At 42.5% G+C, this 12,750-nt stretch overlaps 1 protein-coding gene across 2 annotated transcripts in view; it reads left to right on the top strand.

The window, feature by feature from the left end:
* Positions 1–2,059: 2,059 nt before the first annotated feature.
* THG1L (tRNA-histidine guanylyltransferase 1-like (S. cerevisiae)) overlaps positions 2,060–12,750 on the top strand; it is a 14,771-nt gene continuing 4,080 nt past the window's right edge. The window contains exons 1-6 of one of the 2 annotated variants that reach the window (XM_011966698.1): positions 2,060–2,366; positions 3,574–3,750; positions 5,278–5,447; positions 6,551–6,639; positions 8,590–8,697; positions 10,326–10,501. In XM_011966698.1, the coding sequence (XP_011822088.1) occupies positions 2,176–2,366; positions 3,574–3,750; positions 5,278–5,447; positions 6,551–6,639; positions 8,590–8,697; positions 10,326–10,487 (897 nt within the window). In that variant the 5' untranslated portion in view covers positions 2,060–2,175 and the 3' untranslated portion in view covers positions 10,488–10,501. Of the gene's footprint in view, positions 2,367–3,573; positions 3,751–5,277; positions 5,448–6,550; positions 6,640–8,589; positions 8,698–10,325; positions 10,975–12,750 lie in introns of those variants that run through there. The other variant, XM_011966697.1, reaches the window with a different exon arrangement.

Below are 12,750 nucleotides of genomic sequence, written 5' to 3'. Positions count from 1 at the left end.
TTTACCCTTGCATTAGTTTATTAATGTTAACCCCAGTTCATTTACATGAAACCTTATAGATTATTCCATTTAATCCTAACCAATTTGACCATGAGGTGAAAACTTTATAAACCTTTTATAACCCTTTTACTAAGGGGCAGATTAGCATCTTAAGACCTCCTTGCTATGCTTTTATTTTAATGCTTAATTTATGTAACAAACATATAGATGCTATGAGAGAAGACGGTGTAGTGCTTCTACTACACATTTCACTGCAAAGCAACCCAAAGCCACTTGGCTTATTTTATAATCAGTCCATCCCTGATGCGAGTCTCATCTCCCACTGTAGGGTGGGGATGGGGAAACCCCGTTTCTACAAAAAATATATATATACAAAAATTAGGTGGGCGTGGTGGCACGCACCTCTAGTCCCAGCTACTAGGAAGGGAGATGGGAGGTTCACCTGAACCCAAAAGGTCTAGGCTGCAGTGAGCTGAAATCATGCCATTGTACTCAGCCTGGGTGACAGAGTGAGACTCTGTCTCGAAAACATACAAATAAAAAAATTAAAAATCATGAATTCATATTGATAAGTAATTTTGAAAAATTCACCTAATGAAAGTAGGGCTCCTAGAGGAGGTAAGATTTGGTTGTCTCCTGGTCAGCTTGGAGAGAGGAGTTTGTGGAAGTAAAAGGCGAGGAATGATCACCTACAGAAAACTGACTTCACAGCAACACAAAGAAAAGATGCAGGGTGTCATAATTTGTCGTGGTCCTGCCACATATGTGACCTTATGTAAATTACTTTTTTCTCTTTGAGTCTCAGATTTCCCCTTCGTAAAGGTGAAATCCCAGTTCCTCTTTTACATCCCTCTGATGTTACTGTGAGCATCAAAGGAAATGACGACTACCATTTGTGGTACTATTAAGAGGATATACACACATACTGATATAGATCCCTGCATGGATACACAAAAAACTGGTAACAGTTACTGCCTAAAGTATGTTGTTAGGAATCAGTGAGAGACTTTTCACTACATATAAAAGGATTTATATTGTTTGAATATTTTTATTTTTCTTTAGAGTCAGATTCTTGCTCTGTCGCCCAGGCTGGAGTGCTGTGGCTAATCATGGGTCACTGCAGTCTCGAAGTTCCGGCCTCAAGTATCTTCCCACCTCATCCTCCCCTGGCTAGGACTACGGGCATGGGCTACCACGCCTGGATCATTTTTTTCTTTTTTGTAGGAACAGGGGTCTTGCTACGTTGCCAACGTTGGTATGAATCTCCTGAGCTCAAGCAATCCTCCTGCCTCTGCCTCCCAAAGTGCTGGGATTACAGGCGTGAGCCACTGTGCCTGGCCTGAATATCTTTCTTGAGGATGAAAAAAAAAAAGCAAGTAGGTAATGAATTTGAAAATGCTTTGTAAATCACAAAATTTGACACAAACATTAGGATGTTATTGTTACTATTATCCACCAGCAACAAGATATCAAACACTGGTTCTGTGATTATTTAATGGTGAAAAAGTTGAATAAATGTAGTATACCCATATGTTGGAATATTGAGTTCATTTTTCTTTTAAAAAATCACACTTTGGAATAATTGGTATTGGCAAATGCTCAAGCTGAGTGGAAAATATATAAACATTGTATAGACGAATAATTCCAATCTTGTGCATTTCGTGTGTAAACCTACATATACAAAAACAAAAAAGACTGAATCATCCACAATGCTTTGAGAGGGAAGATGGAGAAACAAACTGTTAATTTTCTTAACTGTACTTTTGGTGTATTCCAGATTTTCTACAACGAATTAATAAATGCCACTAACAAAAGGGGATATCACAGCTACACCTTCAAACGTCAGAAAAAGAACTTTTTTTTTTTTCTTAGGTAGGGGTATGATTTTGATCTGGGCACTAACGGTGACACTGATTGCTTTCGCTAGTGAGTCAAGACCAGCAGATAAAAAATAATTTTTAAAAACCTCGTGAGAGTGATTTGCCGCAGGACGGGAGGAGGAAGAAGCAGGCGTGGGAAGTGCTACCGGAGGAACCTAAACCTCCATCCTCTTCCCCCAGAAGGTTAGGAACTACAGGGAGAGGCGAGAGACTATGACCGCCCTACGGCTAGAGCGGCGGCGAAGAGAACACTTCCGGGGCGGGGCTATCTGGCTCTTTCCCTTCCGCGTGGAGAATGTGGGCGGCCTGTAAAGTTAAGGTTCACGATTACTTGGCCACCGCTTCCATCACTCTGAGACGGTGCCTGAGATTGGGGGCGACCATGGCAAAAAGCAAGTTCGAGTACGTGAGGGACTTCGAGGCTGACGACACCTGCCTGGCCCACTGCTGGGTGGTCGTGCGGCTGGACGGCAGAAATTTCCACCGGTGAGCGAGCTCGGCCCAGGGCGTCGCGGTGCGCCAGCGCTTCTGGGAAATCCGGCTTCTACCCTTCCAAATCCTCCCGGCCGCCCCAGTCACGGTTACCGGGGTAACGCGGTAGCCAATGAGTGCGCAGCATGGAGCATCGCCCCGCCCTGCGTGTTGGCTAGGACAGTGCTTGAACGCTGGCTGTTAGCGTAATGGAATGGGCGACGTGCTCCCCTGATGAGGATCTGGCTTGGAGTGCCCGTGTTAAGTGAACAGAGACCTGTTAGCAAGGACATGTTGTTAAAAGTCACTCTCATGCACAGTATGTAAGCTCTTAAGCCAATCGCCTAGCCTTCTGTTTGATATCTTTGAATGCTGACTGTTCAGAAGTCTGTGTAAGCCTTGCTTGTGGGCAATACTTATGTCTGTGTTTCATTATCAGTAACAGGCCACATGGACTATTTTCAACAGAGAGTCAGAAAAAAAGAGAAGGCTGGGCGCGGAAGGCAGGAGGATCACTAAAGGCCAGGAGTTGGAGACCAGGTTTTTGTTGTTGTTGTTGTTTCTGAAACTCCGCCACTACAAAAACAGAGAGAGAGAGAGAAAGAAAGAAAAGCAAGAGAGAAAGAAAGAAAAAGAAAAAAAAATTAATTTGCCAGGCGCAGTGGTGCACACCTATAGTCCCAGCTACTCGGGAGGCTGAGGTGGGAGGATCGCTTGAGCCTGGGAGGTCAAGGCTGCAGTGAGCGGTGATGGCACCATTGCACTCCAGCTTGGGTGACAGAGCAAGACCCTGTCTCAGAAAAAGAGGGAGGAGGAGAAAGAAATATAACAGAAAGATGGGAATTTAATTTTTAAAAAGGGCTGCATTATTAATGATCATTATAACTAACATTTATTGAACACTTACTAGGAGCTAGGTATGATTGCTTTTATCTTCTCCCTAATCTTCAGGACAACCCAATGAGGTAAATATTCTTTTATTCCCATTTCACAGAAAGGAGAGTTGAGGCTTAGCATTTATGTCTGTTTTTCTCAATTTCAGGGCAGGAAAAAAACTAAGTTCTTAAGGAAATGGATCAGGTTGTGGCTAGTTGAGCATTTGGGTTCACAGTGCTGTTACATTATCTTCCTCCAAACAGCCTCTGTTATCTAGCAACAGAGCTTGTTGTTAATGACAGGCTTCCATCCATGCTTTCTTCCCTTTTCTCTTCCCCCTACGAAGGTTTGCTGAGAAGCACAACTTTGCAAAACCTAATGACAGCCGTGCTCTCCACCTGATGACCAAATGTGCCCAGACTGTGATGGAAGAACTAGAGGATATTGTGATTGCATATGGACAGAGTGATGAGTACAGCTTTGTGTTCAAGCGGAAAACCAATTGGTTTAAAAGAAGAGCCAGGTAATTCCAGTACCTTCCTCCTTCCTTCAGAATATTTCCTACCAGCATTTGGTTTTGTTTATCTTAATCGCAGACTTACAGGCTACAGATGATGTCTGCAGTATTTGTAACTGCAGAGTGCATGTATATTTCCTGTTTAGATTGTTGTACTTCCATCTGATAGCCAAGCATTCTGTGTACCTCTTTATCTGATTCTTCCCCCTCATGCCCCATAAGACTAGTTTCTAGACTGACCTGGCATTGAACATTAAGATTAGAAACAGAGACCATAAGAATGTAATATTCACAATTCATAGGTTGGCTTTAGCCAGTGATAGTCTCTACATGCATTGCATTACACTGTTCCTTAAGGGGGATCTCATTATAAAATAGACAAATCTGATATTTGATTTGGCAGTATTTTGAAACGCTGTATGAGAAATAAATCATACAATGAATTGGTTTTTTCTTTCTTTTTTTAATAGAGGTGGGGTCTCTCTGTGTTGCCCAGGCTGGTCTCAAACTCCTGGCCTCAAGCAATTCTCCTGCCTTGACCTCTCGAAGTGCTGAGATTACAGACGTGAGCCACCATGCCCAGCCTGAATTGGCATTTTTTTTACAACAATGGTTTCCGTCCTTCCATGACTGTAAACACAAACAGGTCAAGCATGGTAGCTCATGCCTGTAATCCGAACACTTTGAGAGGGCGAGGGAGAGGATTACTTGAGCCCAGAAGGTTGAAACCAGCCTGGGCAAGATGGTGAGACCTCATCTCTACAAAAAATTTAAAAAGTAGCTAGGCTCAGTGGCATGTGCTTATATTCCCAGCTACTCAAGAAGTTGAGGCAGAAGGATCCCTTGAGCCAAGGAATTTGAGGCAGCAGTGTGCTATGATTGTGCCAGTGCACCCCAGCCTGGGGGACGGAGAGATTCCATCTTTTAAAAAATAAAATAAAATAAAAAGATACCCCTTGAATCATAAATTCATATCACATCCTATAGGGAAAAATTTAGTATCGGTAGATTACTTAATAGAACTGGAAGGAGAGGCAGGCTGCATTTAAAATATGTAACTGGCGGGTGTGATGACTCACATCTGTAATCCCAGCACTTTGGGAGGCCGAGGCGGGCAGATGACTTGAGGTCAGAAGTTTGAGACCAGCTTGGCCAACATGGTGAAACCCCATCCCTACTAAAAATACAAAAATTAACTGGGCATAGAGGCCTGCGCCTGTAATCCCAGCTACTTGGGAGTCTGAGGCAGTAGAATCACTTGAACCCAGGAGGCGGAGTTTGCAGTGAGCCAAGATGGCACCATTGCATTCCAGCCCAGGCAACAGAGCAAGACTCTGTCCCAAAAAAAGAAAAAAAAAAAAAAGACAGAACCAAGGTATTAAAATGTGTTTCTTAGCCAAATGCATTTCATCTCCTGGCTTTCTGGGCAGTTTGTTATCTCTCTGTGGTACCCACAGGTCTTATCAGGGTGTTGAATTAATTCCATGTATCTTTCTTTTTCTTGCTCCACCCAATGTGCGTTACATTTTCAAGTAAGTTCATGACTCATGTGGCCTCCCAGTTCGCCTCCAGCTATGTGTTTTATTGGCGGGATTACTTTGAGGACCAGCCCCTTCTGTATCCCCCAGGCTTTGATGGAAGAGTCGTGGTGTATCCCAGCAACCAGACCTTAAAGGACTACCTCAGCTGGCGACAAGCAGATTGTGAGTGGCACCAAATAAACACGTGTAGTTAAACCACCAATTCCATGCCTTACAGGTGTTATTATACAGGATTGGCTCACATATACTTTGTTTTGACACACACTTTGTATAGAATGCAGTATGTAAGTATTTTTTCAATTAAAGTATTTGAAAAATTAAATTTTATGTAAAAACTCCTTATAAAAACTCTATTTTTTTTATTTTAAGACAGAGTTTCCCTCTTGTTGCCCAGGCTGGAGTGCAGTGGTATGATCTCGGCTCACTGCAACCTCTACCTCCTGGGTTCATGGGATTCTTCTGCCTCAGCCTCCTGAGTAGCTGGGATTACAGGCATGTGCCACTATGCCCTGCTAATTTTGTATTTTTTAGTAGAAATGGGGTTTCTCCATGTTGGTCAGGTTGGTCTTGAACTCCTGACCTCAGGTGATCCGCCCACCTTGGCCTCCCAAAGTGCTGGGATTATAGGCACGAGCCACCACACCCGGCCGCCTTAGCTCTATTTTTTAAAAAGATCAGATGTGGCAATACTGGATCTGCATTCTTAGTACTGGACAGAGCCTGTGCAGTGGCAGCTACCTTTACACACACACACATGCACACGCACACACACACAAATGCTAGTGTGCCATAGTCTCTGCCATTCCCTGTTGTTCCTCTGGGGTCACCCACTGCTTTACACATTTATGTTCATGCCAGCCTCAGTGGGTATTTGAATTGTGACCCTTGCCTTATGTGACTGTGATGATGTTTGTGAGACTTTCACTTGCTTGTTCTAGTGTGATTTTTCCAGAAGAACTGGAAAAGAGATTGGAATAATATAAATCAAGTAACTTCTAAAGTATTCCTAGGATTAACACACAAGTTAACAGATTTGTATAATGTATAACTAAAATGACCAAATAAAACTGTTGTTAGGGAGGAAGTTTTTTTCCTCCTGCTCCTTCCCTCCATGTTCCCTGTGTAGGACTTCGGGCAAGTCAGTAAATGTCTCAGATCTCTTTACTTTGAAAGAGGAGAGGGTCAGGGCTCTAGTATGCCTTGAAGAATGAATATTGAATAAAGATTTTATGTATATAAACGTCACTATTTTGTTCTCCTCACAGGTCACATCAATAATCTTTATAATACAGTTTTCTGGGCACTTATACAACAATCTGGACTAACACCAGTACAAGCCCAAGGGAGATTACAGGTATAAAGATCTTACTACATTAATACTTAACCGGAGACGGTTCGCTGTAGGCTCTCCCATAACTTTTTTTATGTTAACTTTACGTTTTTTCTTTTTTTTTTTTAAGATCCCTTTACAGCTTTGTTTTGAAAGGATGTAAAAATCATAATAGGAGCAGTTCTGCTGCCTGCTAGATCTGTAATCCTGGATGAATTACTGCTTCTCCCTGAGCCTTTTGTTCTTGGTGGAAATGGAATTGACGACACTGGCTCTGCTTTCCCACGTGCTAACACTTGCCTGGAGCCGTTTATGACTGTATGACTGCATGACTGCCGTCTTCAGTACCGACCTTTTTTTTTTTTTTTTTTTTTTTTTTTTGAGACACAGATTCACTCTGTTGCCCAGGCTGGAGTACAGTGGTGTGATCTCTGCAACCTCTGCCTCCTGTGCTCAAACGATTCTCTTGCCTCAGCCTCCTGAGTAGCTGGGATTACAGGTGCACGCCACCATAGCCAGCTAATTTTTGTATTTTTAGTAGAGATGGGGTTTCACCATGTTGGCCAGGCTGGTCTCGAACTCCTGACCTCAAGTGATCTGCCTGCCTGGGCCTCCCAGAGTGCTGGGATTACAGGCGTGAACCACCACACCCGGCCAGCACTGACTTTTTGTCAGTCCCACCAGGCCTCTTCCCTCATTGCAGTTTTCCCTGCTGGGCACCTGTAGTTTCTTGGGTTTATGACCTCTGTGTATGGGAAGAGTTCGTGCTGAGTTTGTTGCTTTCATAAATGTCATGACAACTACACACATCATGCTTCTGTGTAATTTTATCCTTTCTGCCTCAGTTCTTTATAGGTAAAATGTAGAAAATTGTAGTTTCTACCTCATAGGTTTATGGTGAGAATTAAATGGCATGATGCATGTAAAACAGGATATTATGAAGCACCTTGTAAGTGCTTAATAAATACTGGTTTTTGTTATAACAGTGCTACTTGTAGGATGACTGTGAAATGAGGTAATGTGTTGTAACGTCTTTTATATGTATTTTATTTTATCTATTTATTTATTTTTTGAGATGGGTTCTCGCTATTTTCCCCAGGCTCGTCTTGAACTCCTGGGCTCCAACAGTCCTCCCACCTCAGCTTCCCAAGTAGCTGGGATTACAGGTGCATGCCACTGTGCCCAGCTCTAACAGTTACTAATACAATGCCTGGTACATTATGATTGCTCAGTAAATGGTTGTCATTTTTAATAATAGTAATGATAGAGATTTGTATATAGCAATAATAGGAATACTGGGGCCTGGCGTGGTGGTTCACACCTGTAATCCCAGCACTTTGAGGAGGCCAAGGTGGGTGGATCACCTGATGTCAGGAGTTCGAGACCAGCCTGGCCAACATGGTGAGACTGCTTCTCTACAAAAATTAGCCGGGTGTGGTGGCACACACCTGTAATCCAGCGACTCAGGAGGCTGAGGCACGAGAATCGCTTGCACCTGGGAGGTGGAGGTTGCAGTGAGCTGAGATTGTGCCACTGCTCTCCAGTCTGGGCAACAGAGTGAGACTTTGTCTCAAAAAAAAAGGCATACTGGTAGGTATATCCAGGTTTGGAAGAGTTAAGTTCAGATTTTGATTCTTTGTAGAAGAATAAGGACAACCTTTTAACTTTGGGCAATTTATATAACCTTTCTAAGTTTTACTGGACCAAATACATAATATGTACTCAGTTAGTATCACTTCCCCCTACTCCCTTTCAGTCTTGACTTGTGAAGCCAGTGTTTGGTATAGGAGAGAATTTTATCTAAATAAGATCATAATTGCCCTTAAGATGAAAATTCACTAGTAACTATAAGATGTTTGATAAAATCCTTCCACTTCTTGATTGTGGAAGTTTAGGTTGTGGGTCTAATGGATAGTAGCATTAGGGGAGAAAGAGGACATGCAGAGCTTTTAATATCTATTTTTATTTCCTCAGGGAACTCTTGCAGCAGACAAGAATGAGATTTTATTTTCTGAATTCAACATCAACTATAATAATGAGCCGCTGATGTATAGGAAAGGGACTGTGTTGATATGGCAGAAGGTAATGCTGTTATGTTCAAAGAAAAATGGAAGTCAGGAAAAAAGAGCCTGTGCCCATTCCAAGCTGTCCCGTCTTTGCTGCCTGTATGCTGATGTGACTCCAGTTGCTAACGCAAACCAGATCCTTTCCAAGAGGAGAGGCCATAGATTCTTATTTTTAATTACATTTTGTCAGTCAGTAGTGGTCCAAAATCTCCCATACATAAGTAGAATTACAGAATTTTAGAATTAGTGCCTTTATTTTTCTGTGTTATAAGCTTTCCTTGTATCCAATAAAATCCTTTTAAAAGGATACAGTACAGGTATGAGGATTTGTACATTCATAAAATACTTAAAAAATACTTTCACACTGGATAATACCATTAAATGGTCTCTCCATCCCACGACAACTATAATATGAGGCACTAAGAGACGATGTATATGAGGGTTTGTTATTTCCATAAATGTCATGAGATTCCTTTGACATTCATACTTAATATTCTGTAATAAGTCTGTACATTTACCTATATCCTTAATTTTACCAATATTTTCTCTCTGTACCAGCTGTGAGGCATAATGATTTCTCTAAATTTATTTCCTTCCATGTGAAGTTTTTTTTTTTTCTTTTTTTTTCCTGAAATGAATGTTTTCAAGTACCAAGGAGTACCTTGAGAGCTAGTCATTCCACTGGCAACTCCAGCTCTTTGAGTTTTTCAAAACATTTGTTCTTTGGTACAGACTTGGATACCTCTTAATGCAGGTGGAAGGTAAGAAACACCTTTAATTCTATAGTTATTGCTAATGAGGAACATGGAATCCTTTGTTCCTAAGATCGCTTCACTATAGTATAACTTTTTTTTTTTTTTTTAGACAGAGTCTTGCTCTGTTGCTCAGGCCGGAGTACAGTGGTGCCATCTCAGCTCATTACAACTTTCGCCTCCTGGGTTCAAATGATTTCTGGCTAATTTTTGTATTTTTAGTAGAGGCAAGGTTTCACCATGTTGGCCAGGCTCATCTTGAACTCCTGACCTCAAGTGATCTGCATGCCTCAGCCTCCCAGGTGGCTTACAGGCGTGAGCCACCATGCTCGGGTAACATAACCTTTTTATTTATTTATTTATTTATTTATTTATTTATTTATTTATTTGAGGCGGAGTCTCGCTCTGTCGCCCAGGCTGGAGTGCAGTGGCCAGATCTCAGCTCACTGCAAGCTCCGCCTCCCGGGTTCACGCCATTCTCCTGCCTCAGCCTCCCGAGTAGCTGGGACTACAGGCGCCCGCCACCTCGCCCGGCTAGATTTTTGTATTTTTTAGTAGAGACGAGGTTTCACCGTGATCTCCTGACCTCGTGATCCGCCCGTCTCGGCCTCCCAAAGTGCTGGGATTACAGGCTTGAGCCACCGCGCCCGGCACATAACCTTTTTAAAACTATTTTTAATTATAAAGAACTTCAAGCATACTGAGATTATATATATATGTATATATACACACATACATATATGCGCATATATATACACATATTTATATCTATATATATCTCAAATCTGGCAGTCAGAAGTATATGAAGATAAGAAGTTAACTATCCCCACATCTTTTCTCTCCCAAACCCACTCCTGAGTTAACAATGTCACTACTTTATTTTTACTTGTAGGTGGATGAAGTGATGACAAAAGAAATTAAGCTGCCAACAGAAATGGAAGGAAAAAAGATGGCAGTAACCCGGACCAGGACAAAGCCAGTGCCCTTGCACTGCGATATCATTGGGGATGCTTTCTGGAAGGAACATCCAGATATTCTAGATGAAGACAGCTGACCCTTTGCGCTTCAGTTCTGGTGTGCTTAACCATGCAAGCCCTCCCACCTGCCAGGGCTCCTCGCCTTAGGTGGCTGTATCCCTGCCACCCAGAACACTGGTGTGAATTACACGGCTCGAGTTGGGAGGGGAACAGGGAAGGAAGGGATGGATGGGGGTGGTGTATCTTGTTCTGTTTAAGGAGAACACCTTGTTTGCAGTGTTGGAACATGGTTCCTTTGGCAGAAGTGCTTTTTTTTTTAATCGCAGTACTATTTTTATAAAGCAAGAACTATTTCATGCCTTGGAGAATGAATCATTTTTAGATTGTGACATAAATCTTGTAAAAACCTGTCAGTTCTTTTCACCTATGAGAGAAGAGGAGCCCAAACTCTCGCCCACCTGTTCTTAACCAGAAAACCCACTGACTGAAAATCTCACCTCTGCCACCCATCTACTTGCACTCATCTTTAGCAGGCCTCAAGATAAATATGGGTTAATGCCTGCATGATGCCTCTGAATTCAGGAATTGCAGGGAAGACTCGGGGCTTTGTGCCAATCGCCAAGTTGACAACTTTGGCTGAACAAATGAGTAGTGACTTCAGTGTCCTTGCGTACACATTCTGTGGACTGATTTAATGGAGTTGTCAGCATGATTATCATCTTCTAGCCAGGGGCATAGTTTCCAAGGCCATTTACCTCTTTCTAAGAAGAAACAAGTATGTGTATATATGAGAGAAACAAGAATGAGTGAATGAGGATGAAGAAACATTTACCCCATGTACTCAAGATATTTCAGTTTTAAAAGTCACTTTCCTATTAGACTTCCTGAAAAAGATTCTCACGTAGCCTCTATGTAATCAGAAAAATGACATTTGATTTCAAGAGCAGAGGGGTAAACATGCTCCTGCTAATCAACAGGTAGCAGGTGTCAGGGGAGTCGTAATGTTAGTAGCGCCACCTTCTGTTGGGTCAGTGGAGATGGGTGAGGAGCAGCAGAGAGCAGCAAGGATCATCACATGCAGCCAAACTTGGCCTCTGAAGGGGGAAGGTAGTGGGAATAGGTGAGAGAACTCACATTTTTCTCTTGTCCTGGTTTTATATTTTGGAGGGAAAGGATTATTTGGCCCTATTGAGAATCAAGAGGCCGGGTGCGGTGGCTCATGTATGTAATCCCAGCAACTTGGGAGGCCCAAGCAGGCAGATCACCTGAGCTTGGGAGTTCGAGACCAGCCTGACCAAAGGGGAGAAACCCCGTCTCTACTAAAAATACAAAAAATTACCTGGGCATGGTGGCGCATGCCTGCAATTCCAGTTACTCGGGAGGTTGAGGCAGGAGAATCATTTGAACCCAGGAGGCGGAAGTTGAGGTGAGCCAAGATTGTGCCGTTGCACTTCAGCCTGGGCAACAAGAGCAAAACTCCATCTCAAAAAAAAAAAAAAAGAGACATGGCTGGACACAGTGACTCACACCTGTAATCCCAGCACTTAGGGAGGCTGAGGCGGGTAGATCACGTCCAACATGGCAAAACCCCGTCTGTACTAAAAATAGAAAAATTAGCCGGGCGTAGTGGCACGTGCCTGTAATACCAGCTACTCAGAAGGCTGGAGCAGGATAATTGCTTGAACCTGGTAGGTGGATTTTGCAGTGAGCTGAGATCATGCCGCTGCACTCCAGCCTGAGTGACAGAGCAAAACTATCTTAAAAAAAAAAAAAAAAAGTAAGCGACAACCCATGTCCCAGTGCCTCGTCTTGCACTGCAGAATTTACATCTAAGAAGAAAACGTATTTTTCAAAGGGCGGTTGCTGGCCTCATCCCTCACTAATTGACAACCCATCTGTTGATGCCATTTTTTCCCTTCCTGTTCTCACTCCACAGAAAGAGGAGATGTGGTTCTTGTTTGGTAATTGCTAAAATCTCTTCGAGGAAAGAAATAAAGATGTCAACTCCTTTGGCTTGCTTTTTCATTTATTTTTCTTAGACAAATAGACTATATGATATCTAACTTTTGTGTATATCTTCGGGTAGCCCAGGATACACATACCCTCATCATACCAGTGGTTCACAAACTTCTGGATGCAAAAAAAAAAAAAAAAAAAAAAAAAAATTACTTGGAATGCATGTTTAAAATGCACGTTTTTGGCTCCTCCCAGCCCCCAGGAAGGTTTGAAGCTCAACAATCTGATTTTTTTTTTTTTTTTTTTTTTTTAATTTGGAATCTCGCTCTGTCAGCTCACTGCAACCTCTGCCTCTCGGGTTCAAGTGATTCTCCTGCCTTAGCC

Source organism: Mandrillus leucophaeus, unplaced genomic scaffold (assembly GCF_000951045.1).
Source record: "Mandrillus leucophaeus isolate KB7577 unplaced genomic scaffold, Mleu.le_1.0 Scaffold77, whole genome shotgun sequence".
Classification (NCBI taxonomy): domain Eukaryota; kingdom Metazoa; phylum Chordata; class Mammalia; order Primates; family Cercopithecidae; genus Mandrillus; species Mandrillus leucophaeus.
This window is presented reverse-complemented; position numbering and strand designations above follow the sequence as displayed.